The 27,367-nt window shown below is 44.8% G+C and overlaps 1 protein-coding gene across 1 annotated transcript in view; it reads right to left on the bottom strand.

Annotated features, from left to right (window-relative positions):
• Window positions 1-27,367, bottom strand: part of LOC121554850 (cadherin EGF LAG seven-pass G-type receptor 1-like) — a 138,416-nt gene that overhangs the window by 70,599 nt on the left and 40,450 nt on the right. The window contains exons 2-6 of the mRNA XM_041868552.2: window positions 5,735-5,903; window positions 5,359-5,539; window positions 4,755-5,043; window positions 2,489-2,711; window positions 148-263 (exon numbers count right to left, since the gene is read on the bottom strand). Coding sequence (XP_041724486.2) covers window positions 148-263; window positions 2,489-2,711; window positions 4,755-5,043; window positions 5,359-5,539; window positions 5,735-5,903 — 978 coding nt within the window. The remainder of the gene's footprint in view (window positions 1-147; window positions 264-2,488; window positions 2,712-4,754; window positions 5,044-5,358; window positions 5,540-5,734; window positions 5,904-27,367) is intronic.

Genomic DNA, 27,367 nt, shown 5'->3' with positions numbered 1-27,367 from the left:
AAGCCACATTAATGATATCCTTAAAGCGGAGTTGATAAATCAAGCCATCAGCTAGTGTTGATACAAGCAACTTGTAAGTCATTGTCCAGCTCTTTGTGTGAGGATGATTATTTGTACTGTGGACACACACACTGCCGCCATTCTCACCTGCGGAGAAGGTGAGTTGGATCTGTTCCTCGATAATCTCCAAGGCGATAAAGTCGTGTTTCTCGTTAAATCTCCCATTGTACAGCAGCAGGGCATTCCTCTCTCTGGTGGCAAACCTGGGGACAAGATGGACACAGGGTCAACCTTTTATTGTCAAACACACATTTGGTGCCAAACTGGCACCCATTCAAATCCTACATCTCAAACATAGTTAGTCAAACTCTTTTTTTTTGGTGAAAAATTATTAATTAGGTTTTGACAGTATGTGCCTTAGACAAACTCCGTGACAGAGTCTGTGTATCTAACCCAAACTGCCAGATAAGATACACTATATATACAAAAGTATGTGGACACCCCTTCAAATCTGTGGATTCGTCTATTTCAGCCACAACCATTGCTGACAGGTGTATAAAATCAAGCACACAGCCATGCAATATCCATAGACAAACATTGGCAGTAGAATGGCCTTACTGAAGAGCTCAGTGACTTTCAACATGGCACCATCATAGGATGCCACCTTTCCAACAAGTCAGTTAGTCAAATTTCGGCCCTGCTAGAGCTGCTCCGGTCAACTGTAAGTCCTGTTACTGTGAAGTGGAAACTTCTAGGAGCAACAGCGGCTCAGCTGCGAAGTGGTAGGCCACACAAACGCACAGAACCGCCAAGTCAGCACAATAACTGTTTGTGGTGTCCATGGCCAAGCAGCCGCATACAAGCCTAAGATCACCATGCGCAATGCCAAGCATCGGCTGGAGTGGTGTAAAGCTTGCTGCCATTGGACTCTGGAGCAGTGGAAACGCGTTCTCTGGAGTGATGAATCAAGCTTCACCATCTGGCAGTCCAACGGACAAATCTGGGTTTGGCAATGCCAGGAGAATGCTACCTGCCCCAATGCATAGTGCCAACTGCAGTTTGGTGGAGGAGGAATAATGGTCTGGGGCTGTTTTTCATGGTTCGGGCTAGGCCCCTTAGTTCCAGTAAAGGGGAATCTTAACGCTACAGCATACAATGACATTCTAGACGATTCTGTGCTTCCAACCTTGTGGCAACAGTTTGGGGAAGGCCCTTTCCTGTTTCAGCATGACAATACCCCTGTGCACAAAGAGAGGTCCATACAGAAATGGTTTGTCGAGATCAGTGTGGAAGAACTTGACTGGCCTGCACAGAGCCCTGACCTCAACCCCATCGAACACCTTTGGAATTCATTGGAATGCCAACTGCGAGCCAGGCCTAATTGCCCAACATCAGTGACCGACCTCACTAACGCTATTGTGGCTGAATGGAAGCAAGTCCCCGCAGCAATGTTCCAACATCTAGTGGAAAGCCTTCCCAGAAGATGGGGGTGACCAACTCCATATTAATGCCCATTATTTTGGAATGAGATGTTCGATGAGCAGGTGTCCACATACATTTTGGTCATGTAGTGTATATGAGAGGTGGGATTTGGGCTTGGAGAGGTGTGTAAGGAAGGGGTGAGAAATTCCTGAGGAAGAGAGACTTGAAGGACAATATGGAAGTGGTCGTAAGACCAGTGGTCTAGAGACAGGAAGGAGGAAGTAGCCCCTGCTATAGTGTGTGCGTGTGTGTCTGCCTGCATGTATGCTATGAGGGGCACAGAGGGCACAAGAGTCAGACACCAGATGCCAGCAGAGTAGTGGGAGGTGCGGATGGGGGCTGGGGGGCAGGAAGATACTGCCTATAAAAGAAAACAGTGATAAGAGTACCTCATCACAGGGCACTTCCTGTTTTCACCCTGTTCTACCGTTTCTCACTGACACAAACTATGCTTTTTACATCAACCCACTTTTATGATCCTCACCCCACCTAGAACTTCAAATGGGACTAGCAACAGATCTGACGCAATATTTACACTATTGTGCAAGTGCACTAGTTTTGATCAGAGCCACATAGGGCTGCCACATATAATGTAGTTTCCTATAGTTTATGGGCCGGGAATATGGTGTCATTTGAGAGACAGCCGCTATGTGTTCCTGCCTTGACTAATGGGGTAATGAAAGGTGTTCTAGCTCATTTTCCTATACGGCAGATTCAACAGAGTGTGAACACAAACACACCCCTCTCGTGTTTAATGTAAAGATGTCTCTACACGCCCCACTGAACTGGTACACTGAACTGAGTGAAGTGTGTTTTTTGTGCAACCCTCCCCACACACGCAAACATGTACAGTAGGCATGTCGCTCTGTTAACACATCTAGGCTGTGTGGCTGTATGTGTGTGTGAGGGGAAGATCGACAGGAGATGCGAGAAGAGAGGGTAAATGGGGAGAATAGTACAATAGATGGAGATAGAGAGAGAGAGTAGATGGTTTCCAAGTACTCACATGAATGAGACAGTAAAGTGGAACCTCTGTCGTAGTCCTCTGAAGGTGATGAAAGACTGACCAGGAAAGGACCTGGTGGTCATCTCACAGTAAGGCTTCTCGTACTCTCCCGGGGGACACTGGCACATGAACCCCCCCACCAGCAGGTCCACACATTTCCCCCCATTCTTACACACCCCCGGGACACACCGCCCTGACCGGGCATTCACCTCACAGTGCTCACCTAGGGAGAGAGGGGAGGAGGGAGATAGTATGGTTTAAGAGTTATTAACAGCCAGTCAGACACACAAAAAGTCATATTCATAGACTGCATTCCCATTTCTTTTACCCCCTTTTTTCGTGGTATCCAATTGGTAGTTACAGTCTTGTCCCATCGCTGCAACTCCCGTACGGACACGGGAGAGGTGAAGGTCGAGAGTCGTGCGTCCTCCGAAACACAACCCAACTGCTCCTTGACACAGTGCCCGCTTAACCCGGAAGCCAGGCGCACCAATGTGTCGGAGGAAACACCGTACACCTGGTGACCCAGTCAGCGTGCACTGCACTCGGCCCACCACAGGAGTCACTAGTGCACGATGGGACAAGAACATCCCTGTCGGCCAAATTGTGCGCCGACACTGAGCCAATTGTGCGCCGCCCCATGGGTCTCCCAGTCGCGGCCTGCTGCGACAGAGCCTGGATTCGAACCAGGATCTCTAGAGGCACAGCTAGCACTGCGATGCAGTGCCTTTGACCACTGCGCCACTCGGGAGACCTTGCATTCCCATTTCTGAGAGACAGAAGACACTGAACAGACATCACTGTTTCCATATTGGTCTGCTGAATGGTTCTCATGGAGGATCTAATAATAATAATAAAATGATAATGTTTTATTGTCACATACACCGGATAGATGGAGTGACGTGTTGTTTTACAGGGTCAGCCATACTCATACGGCGCCCCCGGTGCAAATTAGGGTTACAGACACTAACTACTGCTCTGGACATCACATCACCACCACAGATACACAGCTCAGTTTCCCACTGACAGACTGTCTGTCTATGAGACCACAGGAAACTGGCTGACTGGCTCAAGTTTGCAGACCAAAGTGGGCCAGCCAAGGCAGATTCCTGATTCCTCCACTGACAGACTCCCCTGGGTCTGACTGGAACTCCATCTTGGAGTCCATCAGTTTCCTTATCTAAGATGGCCGCCAACCATCGGCGTCAACTCCAGCTCCAGTGTTGTGTCAACCATCATCCCGACAAGATCTGTCCAGGAGGGGGGACGGGGGGGTGGGACAGCCAGGTATGCGTGGGATGGAGTGGGGTGCAGGATGCCAGAACATCAGAGCTCAGACAATGTCTGGACCCTGGTAATGACTCTTCTCTCTGCGGTATAATCCCTTTTTCTGAGTAGAATTAGGAGGATCTGTTTCCCTGTAATGTGGGAATAATGTGGAAAGTAGACCCCACTGTCATCGGCCACATAATGGCTCCTGACTAGCTGAGGTTGAACTGTGACCTTCAAAGACTAGGCCACCCATTGGAGGAGAGGAGGGGTGGAGGGTGGTATAATCAGGTAATTACAGCTGATAAGGAAGTGAAGGAGGGAAAGAGAGGAAAGGAGAGGTGGGGTTGTTATTATATTCTACCGGGCCCCATTGTAGGGACAGCGAGATGGAGAGATGTGGTATCATGATGAAAGCTCCCGTTCAGTTGACCTGTAAACTCCATAATAAAAACTTTCTGAGTGCATCTGATAGCACTCAGGATAGCACTGATAGCACCCTCAACCATCACTCATAGGCACAAAGAAAGGAGTAGGGAGTAGGGCCTACTATAGAGTGTACCTGGGTCTGCCAGCTAGACAGCATTCCAACCTCATCTCAAACATAAATCACATTGAGAAAGACCACATGCTTTCCCATTTAGTAAAGGGGTCATTTGTAGTTGATGGTTCATCAGTGGGTTGGCGCATCCTGCTGCTGGCAAACACCAGAGTTGATCTGCAGCCAAAATGACTGCCATGAAATGCGTGCATCACCCAAATTGGAAGATACACTCTGATGGTGGATGGGGTGACTTACCAGAAAGTACCTACATATAATTTTAAGCTCTTAGAGACCTAGTAAAGTATTAGCCTGGTCCCAGATCTGTTTATGCTACTTTGCCAACTACTATGGCCATTTCACACACTTGGCAAGACCGCACAACAGCTCAAAGAACAGGCTAGCAAAGGATAATCCACTATAGAAACAACTCATTCACCGAGTGGAGCAACTCACCAGTGAAGTCTTCCTGACACTCGCATGTATAGCCTCCCTCTCGGCTGCGACACTTCCCGTTGTTCCTGCAGGGTCCTGAGTAGCAGAGGTCTATCTCCGTCTCGCAGTAGTCCCCGGTAAAGCCTGCAGGACAGCGGCAGCGCAGACCGTTGATGGGGTGGATGGGACGGAACAGCACCGTGTTGGAGGAGATGAAGGGCGGGGAGCTGTCAAACTTCAGCACAGACACACACTTCATGTAGTTCTCACACGGCTCCCTCAGGCAGATGTTGTCGTCGAAGGGAAGCACCTGGAATGGATACAATGAATTAGGAAATCGCTCAAATCCAGAAACTGAACTGGGGCGTTGGTTTTCGTTCGCTCCTTCGAATCAGTGGCTGACTTAGATCGGGAAAACCTGAGTCGTGTTCATTAGGGCACACAGTAGCTAAACTTTTCAAAACAACAACAAATATTTATTATTGTTCAGCTAGTACCTTCGAGTTTCTGAGAATGTTCTTCAATTTCGTGCCAACTGTACATGACCCAGTTCTACAGGAGTGCCTATAGGGTAGGTAGGGGTCGATTTGGGATTCATTCAAATGACCTGGTGTGAGTAGGTTACCTGTTGTGATGATATTAGTCGGAGCAAGGTGCGGTTCAGGTAGATATGCTCCTGCAGCTCCTCGGAGGGGAAGTACCTCCCTGGGGGACCCCCTGGCTGCAGCGCCGAGAAGGTCACGTTGAGGATGGCGCCGCGCACGTCTGTGTCGTTCTGGATGTTGAACACAAAGACGGCCTGGCGGCTGGTGGAGAGTAGGGAATAGCGAGTAGAGAATCTTATGATCATAGGGAGCAGAAGTACTGTAGCAGAAGTACTGTAACATTTCAATATCTTTCCCCAAAATTCCCAGGTTAGACCGAAATCCCGGTTGGTGGATTATTATTCCCTCCTGATACTGAGAATCTTCCGGAACCCTAAGTAGGAGCAGACAAAGTACCTGGTGGAGAGCACGGCTGCCACACCCTCCAGGAAGAGGGACAGCAGAGGGGACAGGAAGCGCTCCTGAGACATGTTCTCCAGGCGTACCGTGATGCTGTTGGTCAACATGTCGTCTGTGATTATGGTGACACGCAGGGTGCACAGGGCTGTGACCCGATGGATCCCGTCTGGGTAGGGGGAGGAGAGAGAGGGAGGCTAGGGTTAAATGGATGAACTACAGAGCATGGAACAGTTAAAAGGTGGATCAGAACTCATGTACACAATTGAAGCCATGAAGATTTGTTAAGATTTGTTTAGCATTTTGTTGAATATAGAAGTGATCATCATCTAAGTGGATTTATTCCAGAGCAGAAGTAGAGTCAACCACAGTTCAACCACATTAAACACATGAAGATTGGTGTCAATGTTGTTGAATAGTTAATGATTGAGAACATTTTGTTATAACTGTCCCGATCAAAGACATTAAATCAAGTAGACAGAGTCACTGGTAGGCATATACAGTGGCTTGCAAAAGTATTCACCCCCCTTGGCATTTTTCCTATTTTGTTACCTTACAACCTGGATTTTTGTGGGGTTTGTATCATTTGATTTACACAGCATGCCTACCACTTTGAAGATGCAAAATACTTTTTATTGTGAAACAAACAAGAAATAAGACAAAAAAACTGAAAACTTGAGCGTGCATAACTATTCAGTCAATACTTTGTATAGCCACCTTTTGTTGCAATTACAGCTGCAAGTCTCTTGGGGTATGTATCTATAAGCTTGGCACATCCAGCCACTGGGAGTTTTGCCCATTCTTCAAGGCAAAACTGCTCCAGCTCCTTCAAGTTGGATGGGTTCCGCTGGTGTACAGCAATCTTTAAGTCATACCACAGATTCTCAATTGGATTGAGGTCTGGGCTTTGACTAGGCCATTCCAAGACATTTAAATGTTTCCCCTTAAACCACTCAAGTGTTGCTTTAGCAGTATGCTTAGGGTCATTGTCCTGCTGGAAAGTGAACCTCCGTCCCAGTCTCAAATCTGTAGCAAAGGGGGTGAATACATATGCACGCACCACTTTTCCGTTATTTATTTTTTAGAATTTTTTAAAACTATTTTGTGTATGTCCATTACATGAAATGCAAATAAAAATCCAGTTAAATTACAGGTTGTAACGCAACAAAATAGGAAAACACCAAGGGGATGAATACTTTTGCAAGGCACTGTATCATTTGAATAAATAACCTGTCCTGTCAATGACATGAAAGTGTCAGTATTTTCCCCCTCTTGTCCAGAAACAAACTTTAATTACGTACAGTAAATATCTCAATCCTAACGGCTGACAACGGCACATATCTCTTCTCAGAGGAGATCTAGGGTGCATCCCAAATGGCACCCTACTCCCTATGTAGTGTATTACTTTAGACCAAGGCCCAGTGGCTCTGGTCAGAAGTACTGCACTTTATAGGGAATATAGTGCAATTTGGGACGCATCCCAAGAGTGTGACCACCAACACTTCCCCCAAATGAGAGACGTGTGCTGCTCACAGCGATTTCCGGACAAATATTATGTTACAGTGAGACTTGGGAAGGACTGGCTTATATTTTCTTCAGTCTCTGCCAGTATTCTCTCTCTGTGCTGAGCTCCACTTGTTTGTCATGCCATTGTTCTCTCTCTGCTACAGTAGATTGAATTAAGTAGGTCTCCTTGTGATTCCACCTGATTCCACCTAAGTCATTAAACAAATCTGATCTTGATTTCAACTTGTGGAACAACTGAAAACTGCTAAGTCTTACTAACCCATATATCATATACAGGGGCGCAACTTTGGTTTTAGAAGTGGGGGGGGCAGTAGGATTAACACTCCAAACAGCCTACCCGACCGCTCGGAGGCGTCCGCATGTCCTAAAGCACACCGTTGTCTTGTTTTGCATCAATTCCAATGATAAAACTGGGGATGACAAAAATGCAATTTCAGAATGTGGGGGGGGACATGTCTCCCGAGTGGCGCAGTGGTCTAAAGCACTGCATCGCAATGCTAGCTGTGCTATTAGAGATCCTGGTTCGAATCCAGGCTCTGTCGTAGCCGGCCGCGACCGGGAGACCCATGGGGCGGCGCACAATTGGCCCAGGGTATGGGAGGGAATGGCCGGCAGGGATGTAGCTCAGTTGGTAGAGTATGGCGTTTGCAACACCAGGGTTGTGGGTTCGATTCCCACGGGGGGCCAGTATGAAAAAAAATGTTTAAAAAAAAATTATGCACTCACTAACTGTAAGTCGCTCTGGATAAGAGCGTCTGCTAAATTACTTAAATGTAATGTCGTCGTCCGTCCCCAGTGAAATTTGCACCCCTGATCATATACACTGAGTGTACAAAACATTAAGAACACCTGCTCTTTCCATGACATAGACTGACCAGGTGAAACCGATGATCCCTTATTGATGTCACTTGTTAAATCCACTTCAATCAGTGTAGATGAAGAGGAGGTGACAGGTTAAAGAACACCTTTTTGAATATTGAGACAATTGAGATATGGATTGTGTATGTGTGCCATTCAGAGGGTGAATGGGAAAGACAAAAGATTTAAGTGCCTTTGAACAGGGTTTATGGTAGTAGGTGCCAGGCGCACCGGTTTGTGTCAAGAACTGCAATGCAGCTGGGTTTTTCATGCTCAATAGTTTGACACAACTGTGGGAAGCATTGGAATCAACATGGGCCAGCATCCCTGTGGAACGCTTTCAACACCTTGTAGAGTCCATGCCCTGACGAATTGAGGCTGTTCTGAGGGCAAGGGGGGAGGGAGGGGGTGCAACTCAATATTAGGAAGTTGTTCCTAATGTTTGGTATACTCAGTGTAGATCCTACAGGCCTGGGCCCATTCGTTTTAATGCTGGGTTATAGGGAGAGAGCTGACAACTCAAAACTGCTAACTCTAACTGATCAATCCAAGTCTATAGGGCTAGGCTATATGTTCAACACCAAGCATACAGAGAGAGCCTATAGGGCTCTAATACTGTGGTATCTGTGATGTAGGAGGAGAGTTGCCAACAGGTGGCTGCAGCAGTTGAAATACTGTTGAAACGTCTCTGAGTGGGAGATCGGGTTGCAGGAGTCTTTTTGAGTCAATGTGTATGCGGGCTTGAGAGAGGCGGCTGAGCGGCAGGTGCCTTGTCAGTCACTCTCCCCCAAATTAGGTCATTTCTCAGGACCCCTATACCACTCTCTACCCCGCCTCCCCCCTTCCCATATCCCCTCTCTGCTCCCGCCCCCGTCAGTGCCTCTGTTCATCAGACTGCCTCACACTGTTTAACAGACAGGGTGTTGATACCATTGTCTCCTCACAGCCTCCTCCTCCTCCTCCTCCTCCTCATCTCCCTCTTCTCTAAAGTGTTGGCCAGTGTGTCATCATCATCAGACAAAGAAGAGCAAGACGACCCATGTTTTCCACTCTGTTACACCCACATTCCCTTAATTCACGGTAGAGAGACTGTGCTCTACTAACACAGAGAGTATCTGTTACATTAGCCATCCGTTACAGAGTAGCCTACCCAGTTGTCCACTCCCCACCTGTCCCTCTGCCTGTCTGTCCGCACAATACACTGTTAGTACACATGGTGGTCTAGAAGCTAGATCAAACAGCTGATTGATTGAAACACAAACACATATGCAAGCAGGGATGGTCAGACAAACGCATGCGCGCACACACACTTTCACACACACACACACCTCCCAGAAAGTCATAATGCAGGAGCCAGGTGTAAGAGGTTCCAGTCACCTGTTCAGTGTTGTCATTAAGCAGCGGTGAAGCAGGTCCTGACACTAGCTGTTGGCACTCAGCTTAAGACAACAGTAGCACTCTTAACCCGTTGCAGTTGAGAGTACAGCTCAAGCCGTCTTGATTGTGGGCTGAATGATGTGTTTGACACATGTTTCATCGCCTGTTCACAGTGTACTCAAAAGGCAATCTAAGCTATTCACTCACTGAGTAAACTAACCAGGAAAAGGCCTACTGTATTGGCCATGAAGTACATGCACACAGTCCTGACTCTCTAAGTAAGTTACTACATAGATCCACTGAACTTCATTCTGTTCCCCACACACAATGCTGAGGGAATGAGGGTTGTCAACAGGAGAGTTTTACAGGTCTGCCATATTTTTCCTCTCTCTTTCCTGTGGCATCCCAAGAGAGATTGCTAGAGAGAGAGATGCTATTTATATCTCCCCAGCTGTTCTATTTGGGATCAATGAGAGGGCAACACACACACACACACACACACACACACACACAGGGTGTCCCTGGGCAGATCACAGCCAGTCATCCCAGGGTGTGTCACATTCAGACACCATGGAAACAGGAGCTCTCTGACGGTAAACAGGACTACAGAGTGACATGGGGGAAGACAGGACCCATCCCAGGGTGATATAAAACACCACATTACAAAGATGCCGTTTACAAGTATATTTGAGTTTGTCACAATGAAATATCCTGATGAAGGTCTATGGAGTCTGAAACTTTGGTGAAATAAGATCAATTACATTTGTTGGAAGCATCAAGATCGCCAGTGTGCTACAGTTTTCTAATCTTTTTTGTCTTTTTTTTTTTTTGTCATTTAGCAAACGCTCTTATCCAGAGCGACTTACAGGAGCAATTAGGGTTAAGTGCCTTGCTCAAGGGCACGTCGACAGATTTTTCACCTAGTCGGCTCGGGGATTAGAACCAGCGACCTTTCGGTTACTGGCACAACGCTCTTAACCACTAAGCTACCTGCCGCCCGAGCGGCAATTACAATATGCCAAGCATTTATAATAATATGCCATTTAGCAGACACTTTTATCCAAAGCGACTTACAGTCATGCGTGCATAATTTTGTATTTTTTTGTGTATGGGTGGTCCCGGGGATCGAACCCACTACCTTAGCGTTACAAGCGCCGTGCTCTACCAGCTGAGCTACAGAGGACCACATTTATGAACTAGTAATAACCATTAAGAAGATATGAGACTGATATACTAGTGCAAACGTAAATAAACTAATATATTATCTAAGCAATAAAACTCCTTAACGTCACAGCATATCACTCATTGTTTTATTAATCATCTCAGCCAGACAATATACTGCCGAGCTGTAGCAGTGAATGAATCATAGATATGATGATTGCAATTGTGCTTATTGGATTAATAAAATGAAATAAACCGCAATCTGTTTTCCATAGACACAGATCTAGTCAGCAATAACTCCCTCAATCCTATCCATAAGTGGGAGAAACTCAAAACTCACCTTAGATCAGTGTCTAGGAGCATCTTGTTTATGAGGCAGGAGGTGCTAAGGCTGTTAACAGACTGTGAGACAGTGATAAGCATGACACCAGCCAGCCCTGTACTTTATAAGCCATCTTAACTATGATGGAGCTAGACACTGGGACACTGGGACATTCCACCAAGGTCCCCAGCTGCCACAGTGAGTGACAACAACATCTTTTTCTATATCACTAACTGACCCACCCACCCACCCACCCATTCTGGGGATCGATGACACTGCTGTCACTTTCTGTCTATGGTCTGTCACTGACAGAGTGTGGTCATCATGGTGTGGGGTAAATTATTTTTCAACTCACAATTTAGGAAGCATGTTTAAATGTTAGAAATTATGTTGAAAAATCCTCATAGAAACAACAGGTGATTTTCAATTCAATAGAATGAATTTAAAAATGAAGCAGAGCACAACCCTGGTGGCCACCCACTCCATCCAACGACGACAGCAGTGTTTTCACAGATAACGGAAGAAGCAGAGAGAGGGTGGTAAAACAAACGACAGACGTCTCATCTGTACGACAGTCGACAGGTTCCCCTCGCAAACCTGTCAACCCCACCCGTGTGAGACAGAGGGGGGATTCAGACCCCCCCACACTAGGAAGAGAGTGGTATGTTCCGCTCCTAAATCACTATGACAGGGGAAAGAAGGAAAGGACAACCCCTGCATTCCACACAAAGACCAATCCTTCCCTGCATTGGCTTGTTTGCAGTGGAAATGTGATTATTTAAATCATTTTGACATTTACCACAGTCAAATAGCATGGTAATATGAGGAATAGTGTTTAATCCTTGAAGAAAGCCAACAATTATTACAACAGACATACTAGAAGGCAAGTCAGTATAAAGTAATTTTTTCTTATTTTACTGGCAACCACGTTTTATTGCGCAATAAAAATGTAAAGGTACAGCGACCAATGAAAACCAGTGAAAACTGAGCCCTATTTAGCAGGTATAATAAAACGCCACAAAGCGACCAACTGACCCCTTTCTCTCTCCGAACGTTCAAATATTTGAATCACAACAATGATTCCAAACCGACCGTACCTCGACCAATCAGTGTCTAGAGTGATATCAGCTCCCTCCTTCCCTGTGACACACCTAACCGCCCCTGGCCTATCAGGTACAGAGCAAACAAACAGGTTGTTTGACTTTAGAGTCAATCCCACACTTTCACTGACAGTTTGGCTTTCTCAAAAATCTGCTTGAGAAAGTGCAATCTCTCTCTCTCCCTCTCACGCAGACACACACACAGTGAAACTTTTCCCTATAAGAACTTGGTAACTAACCGTTGTGCCCTGGATCCAGTAGAAGAGTTTCTATCACACAGTGTGAGCAAACAGACAGACTAGGATGTAGGATCACATATCAGCAGCCTACAGACATGCTGCCAGATATCCTGCTGTCTGTGTGATAGTAAGAAGAACAGGGGAAATCACCTCCTCTCTCATCATCTCTACCATAATGACCATTATATCCTACAGACTGACAGAATGGGAAAGACAATCATACTAGAATCAATCTATCTATTACTCAGGAATTCAATATGCATGACATGAGATGATTGGTTTGGGAAATGAATAGATTAAATGAGGACGGAAAGGTTCTTAGTAGTTGCCAAGTGGATGTATATTATGCGAGTGTGGGGAGGAGAGGAAAGGAGAGCAGGAAACAAAGAAACTGTAGCTGACAGAGATAATCACTGCAAATGATTGGGGATGACTGGGGCCTCCCTGAGACAGACAGACAGCTGTGCATCTGTCTCTCCCTACACACAACTGGCACACACATCAATCACGTCTCCACACACAAACCCACACAACTGCCATAGGTATCAATCAGGGGAGGACAGGAGATACTGACACCACGGCAAATCATTTTAGTACCATTATCAACTATCACTAATATAACTTTAACATCTCTGTTGCCAGACTACTGGGATGTGACTTTATCATGATAGCATGATAGTGTTTAAATATAGGCAATGTGTCAGGGACAGGTAGTAGGAACGTTGGCCGTGAGTCTGACCAGTGGCCCTTTAAATGAAACCATGTTCCAGGATCAATGGTTAACTCTACAGGAATGTGCAGAGTGACTGGGTTCACCGAGAAATACTGGCAGGTTTATAGACCACTAGAAAAAGCTGGAGCTCATCTATCAGTTCACTCTTTAAAGTTGTTGAACTATGGCTGCATCCCAAATGGCCCCTTTCCCTATATATTGCACTACATAGGGAATAGGGTGCCATTTGGGACACTCCCTATATGTTTCCCATCCACACTGCTGCTCTCACTCATATTCCCCTTCACCAGGAATGAATTGTGCAAAGTCAGCGGAGAGTTGTCAGTGTCAACTGTAATTCCTCCACTGGCAGTCCATTCAAGTGAAGGAAGAGCTAGTCTACTACATATCTGGCGCAGTGGTCTAAGGCACTGCATCGCTGTGCTAGCTGTGCCACTAGAGATCCTGGTTCAAATCCAGGCTCTGTCGTAGCCGGCTGCGACTGGGAGACCAATGGGGTGGCGCACAATTGGCCCAGGGTAGGGGAGGGAATGGCTGGCAGGGATGTAGCTCAGTTGGTAGAGCATGGTGTTTGCAACGCCAGGGTTGTGGGTTTGATTCCCATGGTATGAAAACAAAACCAAAAAAATTTATGCACTCACTAACTGTAAGTCGCTCTGGATAAGAGCGTCTGCTAAATGACAAAAATGTAATATCTTAGCTCATCCCTTCCCTCTCTCGCACTATCTTTATCGGTCTCTGTCCGTCTGTATCCCTGTCTGTCCAGCAGGCCCGGTGGACTCTACACCCAGAATCCTTTATCTAACAGGATTAGTGTTTATGTACGTCTGGCCGCAGCTTTGATCTGCTCTGGCCTGAAGACAGACACACGGACTGCGTCTCAAATGGCGCCCTGTTCCCTTTATAGTCCAATACTTTTGACCAAGGCCCATAGGGATCTGGTCAAAGGTAGTGCACTATATAGGGAATAGGGTGCCAGTTGAAACGTAACCATGGACATACCTGAGAATAAATATGTCTGGGGAGATGAGAGGGGCTTTCACTGAGTGCTTCCAGACACACTGACAGTAATAGAGGAGAGGAGGAGAGCTTCTGGCCACTACTCCTCTTTTGAGGCTGCCAGAGGTAGTGTCCAAAAGTGTACCCTGCCATATTCTGTGTCTATCTGTAACTCTGCGGCCCTGGCTGTTTTGGAAGCGCTGGTGATGATGTCAAAGAGGTGTCCTATCCCACTAGACTAGCAAAATTCACTTCATGTCATAACTCAGACACACATACACAAAAACACACACAGCTGTCCCAGCAAAATCCCACTCGACACCTGCATCTCGCTCGTGGGTCCCGAGACCCCTCTTCTTCCACCTCTTCCCCCTCCTCTTCCTCTTCCTCCTCCTCCTCCTCCCCTACGGTACAATCACAGACTAAAGTGTGAGCTAACTGGGATTACTGCGCTCTCACTTAGTCAGTCAGTCACTCAGCCGTAGTTGTGAGGAGAGGAGAGCAGAGCAGCAAGCAGGAAGGGACACAAAAGACTCCTTTCACCCCAGGAAGAGAGAAGGGGGGCTAACAGGGAATAACATCCCTTAGACAGCACTGGAACAGGTGGGATTACAACACAGGAACAGACATATACTTATCCTTACTACAGGGAGAAATTAAATTGTTCCAGAGTGATCATGAAATGCAATCATGACACCCTATTCCAAATCAAATCCAATCAAATGTTATTTGTCACATGCTTTGTAAGCAACAGGTGTAGTGCAACAGTGTAATGCTTACTTTTGGGACGTTCCCAACAATGCAGAGAGAAAGAAAATAGAGAAATAATAGAAGAGTAAAACACGAAATAATAAAAGTAATAATAAATACACAATAAGTATTGATAACTTGGCAATATACATGGGGTACCAGTACTGAGTCGATGTGCAAGGGTACGAGGTAATTGAAGTGTGGTCCTCTGTAGCTCAGCTGGTAGAGCACGGCGCTTGTAACGCCAAGGTAGTGGGTTCGATCCCCGGGACCACCCAAACACAAAAATGTATGCACGCATGACTGTAAGTCGCTTTGGATAAAAGCGTCTGCTAAATGGCATATTATATTATTAAGTAGATATGTACATATAACTCCTGATTTGCGCGGTGGTCGAAGGCACTGCATCACAGTGCTAGCTGTGCCACTAGAGATCCTGGTTCGAATCCAGGCTCTGTCGTGGCTGGCTGCGACTGGGAGTCCCATGGGGCGGCGCACAATTGGCCCAGGGTAGGGGAGGGAATGGCCGGCAGGGATGTAGAGCATGACGTTTGCAACGCCAGGGTTGTGGGTTCGATTCCCACGGGGGGCCAGTATGAAAAATAAAATAATGTGTGCACTCACTAACTGTAAGTCGCTCTGGATAAGAGTGTCTGCTAAATGCCGTTAATGTAATGTAAATAACTACATTGCCTTCAGAAAGTATTCACACCCCTTGACTTTTTACACATTTTGTTGTGTTACAAAGAGGGATTGAAAATGATTTAATTGTATTTTTTTGTCAACGATCTACACACAATAATCTGTAATGTCAAAGTCGTAGAAAAATTCAAATATTTAGAAAACATTTATGGAAAATAAAACATTTGATTAGATAAGTATTCTACCCCCTAAGTCAATACATGTTAGAATCACCTTTGGCAGCAATTACAGCTGTGAGTCTTTTTGGGTAAGTCTCTAAGAGCTTTGCACACCTGGATTGTACAATATTTGCACTTTTTTTAATTCTTCAAGTTGGTTGTTGATCATTGCTAGACAACCATTTTTAAGTCTTGCCATAGATTTTCAAGCTGATTTGTGTCAAAATTGTAACTAGGCCACTCAGAAACATTCAATGTCATCTTGGTAAGCAACTCCAGTGAATATTTGGCCTTGTGTTTAAGGTTATTGTCTTGCTGAAAGGTGAATTTATCTCCCAGTGTCTGTTGGAAAGCAGACTGAACCAGGTTTTCCTCTAGGATTCTGCCTGTACTTAACTCTATTCCGTTTATTTTTATCCTAAAAAAGTCTCTAGTCCTTGCCAATGACATGCATACCCATAACATGATGCAGCCACCACCATGCTTGGAAATATGAAGAGTGGTACTCAGTGATGTGTTGTGTTGGATTTGGCACAAACATAACGCTTTGTATTCAGGACAAAAAAATCATTTATTTGCCATATTCTTTACTTTAGTGCCTTATTGCAAATAAGATACATGTTTTGGAATACTTTTCTTCCGTACAGGCGTCCTTATTTCACTCTGTCATGCAGGTTTAGTATTGTGGAATAAGTTAGGAAGTTAGGAAGGACGCCTGTATCTTTGTAGTGATTGGGTGTATTGATACACCATCCAAAGTGTAATTGATCACTTATCCCCCCATCTATCAATAGGTGCCCTTCTTTGCGAGGCATTGGAAAACCTCCCTGGTTTTTGTGGTAGAATCTGTGCTTGAAATTCACTACTCAACTGAGGGACCTTACAGATAACTGTATGTGTGGGGTACAGAGATGGCGTAGTCAATCAAAAATCATGTTAACCACTATTACTGCACACAGAGTGAATCCATGCAACTTTTTTTATTTTTACTCCTGAACTTATTTAGGCTTGCCATAACAAAGGGGTTGAATACTTATTGACTCAATACATTTCAGCTTTTCATTTATTATTAATTTGTAAAATATTATAAAAACAATATTCCCCTGTGACATTATGGGGTATTGTGCGTAGACCAGTGACACAAAACCTCAATTTAATCCATGCTAAACTCAGGCTGTAACCCAACAAAATCTGGAAAAGGTCAAGGGGTGTGAATACTTTCTGAAGGCACTGTAGGAATAACGTTATAGACCCTTCTCCTGTTACCAAGCCATTCCCGTCTAAGGCTGTGTGCTGCTTCCATTTTAACCTGTGGTTATCCCCATTTAAGGCCAGACCCAGGGAGAAGAAAAGAGCCACTGTTACAGCAAGACGACTACTAAAATGAGTCCAAATGAAGGACTAACAGCTTGATTTGCTATTTAGCTGTTGTTACTCCATCTTATCCACAATAGGCTGGTCTAGGCCATTGTCCTCTCTCTCACAGCTAGAGGCTGCTCAACGAGTTGTTACACTGGACCTGAGATTCTAAACACAGATAGAACAGAGTGCTTTGCTGTTGGTTGCCCATGTTGTCACTATAGGCCTAAGGTTTCAGATGGTGGTGGCTGAAAGCTGGAATTGCATTACAAGGTATATTAGATTAAGAAGCCAAGGGAGAGAAAGCGAGAGAGGGGGAGAGAGTGGAGAGAGTTTCATGTTCATTGTCTATTAAATTAGCTGGCAATAATTCGCCGGGTGTCATGCGATGTTCATCTGCTGTGAGGACAGAGACCGAGAATAGAGCCTGATGGCATTTCTACACTACAGGAATACAGTCACACGATGGATCACTGGATGGTCTCATCCACCAGCCGGCTCTCTCTCTCTCTCGGTTATATTTGCTAGCAATTATCCTGGGGACGAGGTCACTGGTGGCTACAGGGTCCTGTTGCTTTATCAGGGTTCATTAACTTCCCAAATCAGCAGCAATCAAAGTGCTCTCGTCGTCTCGTTGGAAGACACATACCGTCTTAATTGATTTTCACCGCTTAGATCTACTTAACTCTGCAACTCAGCATCTCTTCCTACCTCTCTGTTCTCTCTCCTCTAATCGAGTTCCGGCTCTCCATTTCCCCTCATTATAAGGTCAGAGGTCATCATATCCAGGTGTCTCCTACTCATCACCAGATGGAAAGGTAGACGTGGCTCTCATGCACTGACCTAGGACCAGTTGTACCCTCCCCCAATATTAACCGTAGCGATTTGTTAGGGAAAGTGCAAAACTGACCTTCGATCAGTTTCTAGGGGCAACTTCTTCCTACTCCCCTCCAGACTGTTCTAAGATGGAGGAAAGGGGGGAGGAAAAAAGGAGGGGTATTAGAAACAGGGGAGGAGAGGTTGATTAGAAAGAGGGAAAGGAGGGAAGAGATGGGGGAGGAACGAGAAGGGGTATGTCCGGAACAGATTAAGGGAGGGTTTAAGGCGTCCACATGCTTCCCAGACTAAACAGTTCGGAATATATTGCGACGTTTTTGTTTGTTTTGGACTTCAGTAAGGTTTTTTCAGCTGTTCGGGCACAACAGGCAAGCCGAAGTCGGTAGCCGAAGTCTACGCCCCTTCATCAGTGATTGGTCAACAGTAGGGATTCTTCAATAAAGTCTTTGTCATTCAATGAGAGACGACTCGTTTTCATGCACATTATTTCCTGAGTGCCTGTCCCTTACGGTTGTCAGAGCAGCTTACCGATCACTGCACCTGTACACAGCCCATCTGTAATTAGCCCACCCAACTACCTCATCCCCATATTGTTATTTCTTTTTGCTAATTTGACCTCAGTATCTCTATTTGCACATCATCTTCTGCACATCTATCACTCCAGTGTTAATACTAAATTGTAATTATTTTGCACTATGGCCTATTTATTGCCTTACCTCCATAACTTATTACATTTGCAAACACTGTATATAGATTTTCTATTGTGTTATTGACTGTATGTTTTGTTTATCTCATGTGTAACTCTGTGTTGTTGTTGTTTTTATCGCACTGCTTTGCTTTATCTTGGCCAGGTCGCAGTTGTAAATGAGAACTTGTTCTCAACTGGCCTACCTGGTTAAATAAAGGTGAAATAAAAAAACGGAGACGCACGCTTACTCTTTAAGAATAGTGGCCACAGCAACTACACAGCCACCATGGGCTGACCTAAATACTCCTCTGTAGCCGGGGCCTTGGAGCATGGCCAGACAGAGAGCGAGAGAGAGAAAGAGAGAGGGGGGAGAGAGGGAGGTGAGAGAGAGAGAGGAGAGAGTGAGAGAGAGGGAGGTGAGAGAGAGAGAGAGAGAGAGAGAGAGAGAGAGAGAGAGAGAGAGAGAGAGAGAGAGAGAGAGAGAGAGAGAGAGAGAGAGAGAGGGGGGGAGAGTATGAAGAGAGAGATACAATATGTAGAGAAAGAGAGATGGAGCGAGAGACAGAGGATGCACCAGGGTTTGACCTAGGTTCTGTGATTATATGATTACATGTTCCTGACAAGATAAAACCCCTTTACCCATTACTTTATCTGCCTTATCTGCTGTAGTCAATCAGTGACAAAATTGATTAATTATCAGCATATTTCCCTGCTCAGATTGCTTTGCTTTCTCCTTTTAGCTGGATATGAGTACAGAATTCACAAACCCTGCATCACACTAGAGCTAGAGAGCGAGAGAAAGAGAAAGAGCGATAGAGCGATAGAGAGGAGGAGTGGGGAGGGAATATGGGAAAGAAAGAGAGAGAGATGGAGAGAGAGAGAAAATAGAGAGGGAGATCTTCAATAACAGTGTTTAAAAAGTAAAATAAACAATGTCTGTGCTATCTAAGATGTGGAATAGGCTTCCTGTGGCATGCTACTGCACTGTGAGAGGGAAGAGGGTATGAGATGAGGAGATAGCTCTGTCTGTCTGGGTGATAAACTCACTCAGCAACACAACACAATGACGAAACCACCCTACCAAATCAAAACAATACACAAAACATGTCAACAATGAAGCACAGTCAATCAGGCCTATCAAAACTACTCATACCGCTAGGCCAGGGTAAAGTATCTTATTTCCTTAACATTTTAGCTTACATTTTCACACTAGTGAAGAGACACAGAAGCACATGAAAAGAAAGCACATGAGAAAGAATCACTACTGTCGATTACTTATAGGTTTTACATTTGACCTAAAACTTACAGCTTTTAAATTCCCCTAAACTTAACCTAACCTTGAAATCACCTGGGTTGTAAATCAAAGAATGTTCTCTGATCACTCAATCAGATTAAGGAATTTAAGGAACATACAAAGTAGTGATGGGGGGGGGAAATCGATACAGTTATATATTGGGATATTATTTTTGACGATATATCATATCATTTTGACAATATTGCAATATTATTTTTGCGCTAGTTGGCTGTACCTGCACAAAAACGTCAGTACTTGTCCTTCACAGCTTGTTCTCCATCTTCTTTTTAAATAGGGAGCCAATTTATTTTCAGCACTTTTAATTCCATGACTGATCAAAACTCGTTTTCTCAAGACTCTCTCTTGTCCCACTGCAGCAGACATTTGGTGAGAAATATGTTTGGAACATCGAATCGCAATAAAATCACAGTATTGAATTGGAATGCATATAGAACCGTGAGTATCGCAATACATTTCGGCACGTAAGTACTGTGATAAAATCATATCGTGAGGTCCCTGGCAATTTCCAGCCCTAATACAAAGTTAGAATGGATGAATGCTATGAACTTTCTAATCTTATGACATTCATGATCAAGGTAAGAACAGTATTGGACTAATGTCACACAGCTGCCTCAGGCACACACACAAATGCAGACAGACACACACACATGCACACACAAGCGCTTGCATGCAGGCACACACATACAGTGTCCCACACATGCTAATGTATGGTCAAAGACAGTATTCCCCCTCTCCCTCTTTCTTCAGAGAGCTATAGACCTCCCACCTGAAGCACATCTGCTTTCTGCAGCAGCAGCCACCCTCTCTCTCCATCTCCCACACTCTGTCCCTCACTCTCTCTCCCGCCCTCCCTCCCCCTCCCTTAGACTGGTATGGCTGCAGCACCCATAGACTGACATCTCAGTATAACTCAGTGTAACACACTAGATTACTTTCTCAGACATCCTCTCTTATTAATAACCTCCACAGGCACTCAGAGATATTCCACAGGAATGCATTCATCTGTAAGAGAGATTAAGGAATGCTCTTTTATATGTGCAGGTCTGTCTTGGCAAGTGTGTGTGTGTGTGGAGGAGGGGATTGTGTGTGTGTGTGTGTGTGTGTGCATGATCCATGTCTCTGACCATTAGCGCTCTCTGAGTACGTTTACATGCACACTAATAATTCAATATTAAACTGATTTTGGCATTAGTCATGTAAACACCTTACTCTGCTTATCTTAATCGGCATTAGGTCATAATCGAAGTAAGCATATCTGAGCAATCTTTCAAATTATTAGGACACGTAAACACCTTCATCAGAGTTGCAGCGGTTTATTTGCATGTGCTAGCACGAGCGTCCTTCTTTTACGTGAGTGACGTGATTTCAGAAAAACTAAAAGTATTCATTTTAGAAACAGTTTTTACAAACAAAATCTATATGTCAGAATTCAGAATCAAATAGGCTTCACAAAAATAACGTGGTCGCTGTGGTAGAAAGTTTATTTTGATTGCCGATTTTCTGTATTCATCAAAGTCCCATCAGGTAGGCTGGTTTCAGATGTGTCCATGTAAACAGGATTATTAGGGAAATCGTTCTTGCAAAGAATGTAAATGTGTAAATCAAACTATTATATTAATCTGACTATTCACAATAATGGCATTATTGTGTGCATGTAACCATACTCTCTGGAAAGAGTCTGAAGGCATTCCTTTGTTCCTCGACACTTATAGTGTTATGGTAGAGTGTAGCAGTGTTAGCCCCCTTCGTTGCCAGACAGGTAAACTGGGGTCTGCTCTGCACGGTGCTCATTTAGAATCTGCACGGTTACTAAATCCAACACGGAGATTACAACATAGAGATCCATCGAGGTCAACACATCTGGTGGTAGCACAAATAATTAACTACCGTCCTATGACACTTATGACATGTTTCAGCAGCACAATAACAAAATAACAAACTATTTGGAAGCACTTCAAAATATGTAATATAAGAGCTATTTCCCCCCTTCTCATAAGTATCTTTCTTAATCATTTTACATTTTAGTCATTTAGCAGACGCTCTTATCCAGAGCGACTTACAGGAGCAATTAGGGTTAAGTGCCTTGCTCAAGGGCACATCGACAGATTTTTCACCTAGTCGGCTCGGGGATTAGAACCAGCGACCTTTCGGTTACTGGCACAACGCTCTTAACCACAAAGCTACCTGCCGCCCCACGAGGGGGTGTGGCAGGGTGAGTTCATTGGTTCCATTGCCACAGGCGGTTCTAACTCTGTGTGTCTTCTCTCTCTCTTGTCACAACGCCCTCCTCCCTCCATTTTGTCAACAATTAATTTCCATCTACGATAAAGCGGTCGTCGACAATAACACCACACAGGTAGACACAGTCAACATGCTGCAACACGGCTCCTAGAACTTTAATAACAGTGTGTGTGACTGTGCGCGCGTGTGTGTATGTGCTCGTGTGTCTGTGTGCGTGCGTCTTTTAATGAGCACTGAAGGTATTTCATATCTCTCTCGCTGAGTGGAGTGTGGCGGGGCCAGAACCATAACTCATAGCCAGCAGAATGAAGTACCTCTATCTCTGAGGAGAGATATCATAGTTGTGTGATGTGAGGATGCGAAGTAAAGTGAGGGTCGTCACTCCAGGAGCGTTACTGAAGTCATACAGTAATTTACTATTTCCCCTTAACCCCCCACTGTGTAGGGAGGGAGGGATGTAAATATATTTTCTTTTCTTTTTTTGACAGGGAGTCAATGCTGAGACCAAGGTCTATTTACCACATGAGCCATGTTTAGCACAATACATGTCAAAATACAATATACATATTAAACTACACATCCATATACACATTAAATACATGTTATTATATACAATACATGAAAAGCAACAAAAAAAAACACGTCAGTGGAATTCCTCTTATCCCTAGACAGCCTCTTATCCCTCCCAGAGAAAAGGAGGAGAGGAGGCTGAGGAGGACCGGAGAAGGCTGAAGGCCTCTTCACTGTCTGTACGTAGGAGGTAAAGGTATCTCATCCCTCCATTCCTGCTCTCCCTGTCATCCCTCACTACCACCCACAATGCACTGCTGCTTAACAGCTCCCCAAAGGAGAGGACGGGGGGAGGACGGGAGGAGAGGAGGAAGGGAGGAAGAGGGGGATGGTGGATTCCTCTCTATTCCTTTACTTCCACAATCACATTCCCTCTCTCTCTCTCACTTCAAAAGAGTCTCCTGGTGAGCCAGGGATTATTCACCTTCAGTCAAGCAGAAAGCTTCATTTCACTCTGAAAAAGACCACAATTACATCCCATTCCACTGCAATAAAACAGCAGCCCTCGTAATATTCAGTTAACCACTCTATTCTTATGTGAAAACACTTCAGAAGCCTTTAGTATTAGTTGACTGGTGTTTCAGTCTAGAGCCTACCTCTTCAACCATGAGGAGCCCTGCATTTCTCTATCGCCCTTTCTCACGGGCACGCAAGCACGCACACACACCCCATCTCTCCCCACACACGTATGTAGTTTGGCTTACACACATTCCTCCATCCGCCTCATTAATGGGACTACAGATGTGTTAGTATGGGGCCTGGGCCTTTACTGAGCCTTTACACATTTCCATTTCACACTTGTACATGTTACCCACTTATACATGCAGTGAAACAGGATAAATATAAGCATCCACTATTTGACCTTTGTGGATTTGTGCCTCAGAAGTGTTGTGGAGTGGAGCTAGAGAGATTGGGTTGAAGCCTTTTCATCCAGCTCAGAGACCAGAGTGGAAGGAGTGGGTAATAGAGAGCACCTGGCCTAGTCTGCCTGCCTCTGTATATTTCCCCTGATCTGCCTCTCTCCCTGCCTAATCTCTCTCTCTCCTCTTAAACCCCAGTGTGGTGGGCTGGGCCGGTACAGCTTTGTTCCTTGGACCAGAGGGGTAGTAAAACCGAGGGGAACCAGAACAGAACAAGGCACGGTGGAGGAGGAGGAGATGGTGGCTGCCTTCCTGCTACTGAGGTATTTAAGGTTTACAGCCCTGGTCCTGGGCAGCAGAGAGAGAGAGCGGGCAGGGCAGGCACCCAGCCAAAACTCAATTAAAACATCAATAACTCAGCCAAGAGGAGCACCAGGTGGGCATGAGCCTATTGCCTATTCACTCACAAGTCAACTCACAGGCTGATCACAGACTTGTAGTTTTGAAGTGGATGTAAAGGGTACATGCTTCTGTATTTGCTTTCATTTGTCTTTAAATATTTGTTCTAGTTTGTACAAGAACATGTTACATTTGTGCAGAGAAGTAAAATATATTAGTTATGGCATTGGTTTTATATTGGATAGGCATCTATGGTGAGCGGGAAAATTATTGTAAGAAATAAAAATCCTGTGAAGTTGTGAAGTTTTGTCCGTAAATCTACTGTAGTCTGATAATTATTAGGTTTCAAATCCCCCATGACAGTTTTAAACATCCGGAAAATGATCAATGATTTATAATTGAAACCCTTTCTTAGAGATGACAGTGTGTCTGTGGGCTATCCTCGCGGCGGTAGGCAGCTAAAGACGTCTAGCATAGAGTAGGGGTGAAATAGTGGGGATGTTTCACAATAACTAATTAGGTATGAAAACTACAATTATACCATCCCCTTTGAACAGCAGTCATTTGTTCACGTTTTATTTGGTTTCCTCAGAAATGTGACAGGAGACATAAAAAGAGGAATGAGAGGTATGTCTCTAGTCTCTATACATCCTACGGCAAACGCTTTCAGATAGCTACAGTTGAAGTCGGAAGTTTACATACACCTTAGCCAAATACATTTAAACTCAGATTTTCACAATTCCTGACATTTAATCCTAGTAAAAATTTGCTGTCTTAGGTCAGTTAGGATCACCACTCTATTTTAAGAATGTGAAATGTTAGAATAATAGTAGAAATAATTATTTATTTCAGCTTTTATTTCTTTCATCACATTCCCAGTGGGTCAGAAGTTTACATACACTCAATTAGTATTTGGTAGCATTGCCTTTAAATTGTTTAACTTGGGTCAAACGTTTCGGGTAGCTTTCCACAAGCTTCCCACAATAAGTTGGGTGAATTTTGGCCCATTCCACCTGACAGAGCTGGTGTAACTGAGTCAGGTTTGTAGGCCTCCTTGCTCGAACACACTTTTTCAGTTCTGCCCACACATTTTCTATAGGATTGAGGTCAGGGCTTTGTGATGGCCACACCAATACATTGACTTTGTTGTCCTTAAGCCATTTTGCCACAACTTTGGAAGTATGCTTGGGGTCATTGTCCATTTGGAAGACCCATTTGCGACCAAGCTTTAACTTCCTGACTGATGTCTTGATATGTTGCTTCAATATATCCACATAATGTTCCTTCCTCATGATGCCATCTATTTTGTGAAGTACACCAGTCCCTCCAGCAGCAAAGCACCCCCACAGCATAATGCTGCCACCCCCGTCCTTCACGGTTGGGATGGTGTTGTTCGGCTTGCAAGCATCCCCCTTTTTCCTCCAAACATAACGATGGTCATTATGGCCAAACAGTTCTATTTTTGTTTCATCAGACCAGAGGACATTTCTCCAAAAAGTACAATATTTGTCCCCAGGCTTTTTTCTGGCGGTTTTGGAAGTTTTCTGAGTTTGAAAGTAGGCCTTGAAAAATATCCACAGGTACACCTCCAATTGACTCAAATGATGTCAATTAGCCTATCAGAAGCTTCTAAAGCCATGACATCATTTTCTGGAATTTTCCAAGCTGTTTAAAGGCACCGTCAACTTAGTGTATGTAAACTTCTGACCCACTGGAATTGTGATACAGTGAATTATAAGTGAAGTAAACTATAGTTGGTTACAAGGAATGTGTGGAGTGGTTGAAAAACAAGTTTTAATGACTACAACCTAAGTGTATGTAAACTTCCGACTTCAACTGTATGTGGTCTATATGGTCGTAATGTTGTTACTATCAAGGGCTTAATAAATCACTTTTGGAGAGCAGCAAACCGTAAGTGGATATATCTGTCTTTCCTCAGCTGGCTAGAGTAGCCTGACATTACAGAGTAATAGGTTGGATTATTTTATATCTCATACCACATTAGAGCAACAGATACAGTAACTGGTATACAGACAATTTAATATATGGTTTTTTATCAATGTCTGGCTACTGATGGCTCTTCCTATTAAATTAAACTCCTGAGTGATGTCCAGTCACTAATCCAGACCGCCATTATGGAGTGGCTTGAGTAAGATAGACACCAATACTTATATTATTATGCCTTTGCTTTGCACATTGTTAAGTTCTACACAGGGAATGTCTGTGGGGTTACAGCTTGCTTAGCGACAGTACAGGGGGTACACAGACGACAGAGGGTATTGGGGGTCATGCCATCTCTAGCTGTGTGTTGGTAATAGCTGTGGAAATGCCTCCACTCCTCCTCATAATACGCCTGCATGCCCCGGCTCTACTTTTTCAAAAAGTCTCTGCGTCGCCCGGGCAACCCTTTCTTGGCTTTGTTGAAAAGAGCCAATCATCCGCGGGCGCGTAACTAAGTCTCCTGTTTATCAGTAACTAGGACCGACAATGCCTGTAACTTGACTCTGGTCCAACGGAGAGGGAGGGAGGGTGGGAGGGAGAGAAAGGGGGAAAGAGAGAGAAAGAGAGTAGGTGAAAAGAGCAGAGAGGAAGGCAAAAGAAACTGAGCAAGCCAAGAAAGCGAGGGAGAGTGAGTGGGAATGACAAGAGAAAGAGAAGACAGGAGAAATAAGGAAAAAGGAGCAAGGGAGTGCTAGCTAGCTAGAGGAAGATCTAATGACAGTGCAACTGATACTCCAGACCTGTCTTATTAGGACATGCACGGGTGGGTGTGTCTTAAACAGCGCAGCCAAGGAAGGGCACTACCTGTAAGACGGCGTCTCAAACAATAGTCAACTTTAGCCTTTGCTATTTGTTAGGGTTCAGTTACCTGGTTTCGTTATTAAATGAGATCAGTAATAATATGCCATTTAGCAGACGCTTTTATCCATAGCGACTTACAGTCATGCGTGCATACATTTTTTGTGTATGGGTGGTCCCGGGGATCGAACCCACTACCTTGGCGTTACAAGCGCTGTGCTCTAGCCTCTCTCTCACACAGACATACAATAGGGCTGGCTCTATGGCAGGGGAGGGCCCTATTGTATGTCTGTGTGAGAGAGAGGCTAACCAGCCTCTGTTCCAGCTGAGCTACAGAGGACCAACTCAACTAAACTGGGTGTGATAGGGGAGTATTTGGTAATGGTACTGTAGAGAGATAGACTTGGAGGAATACATACACAGACTGTTTGGTAGTCATATCTGGTAGACCAATACAGACTAGCAAAGGACTTCACACCCAGCGGGGTAAGGGTCGTTGGGGGTGTGAGTTGGGATGGGGGGCGAGGGGTTGGTGTTTAAGGGGCAGGGGCCCGTGACTGGGTGACTGGTGGTGCATGGCTGGCCCGTGTGAGAGCGTGGTCACAGCTCACTGGTTCTCTCTCCCAGTTGTTGAATAGG

This window comes from Coregonus clupeaformis, chromosome 40 (genome assembly GCF_020615455.1).
Source record: "Coregonus clupeaformis isolate EN_2021a chromosome 40, ASM2061545v1, whole genome shotgun sequence".
NCBI lineage: Eukaryota > Metazoa > Chordata > Actinopteri > Salmoniformes > Salmonidae > Coregonus > Coregonus clupeaformis.
Note: the sequence above shows the minus strand (reverse complement) of the source record. Positions and strands in the feature narration are given on the sequence as shown.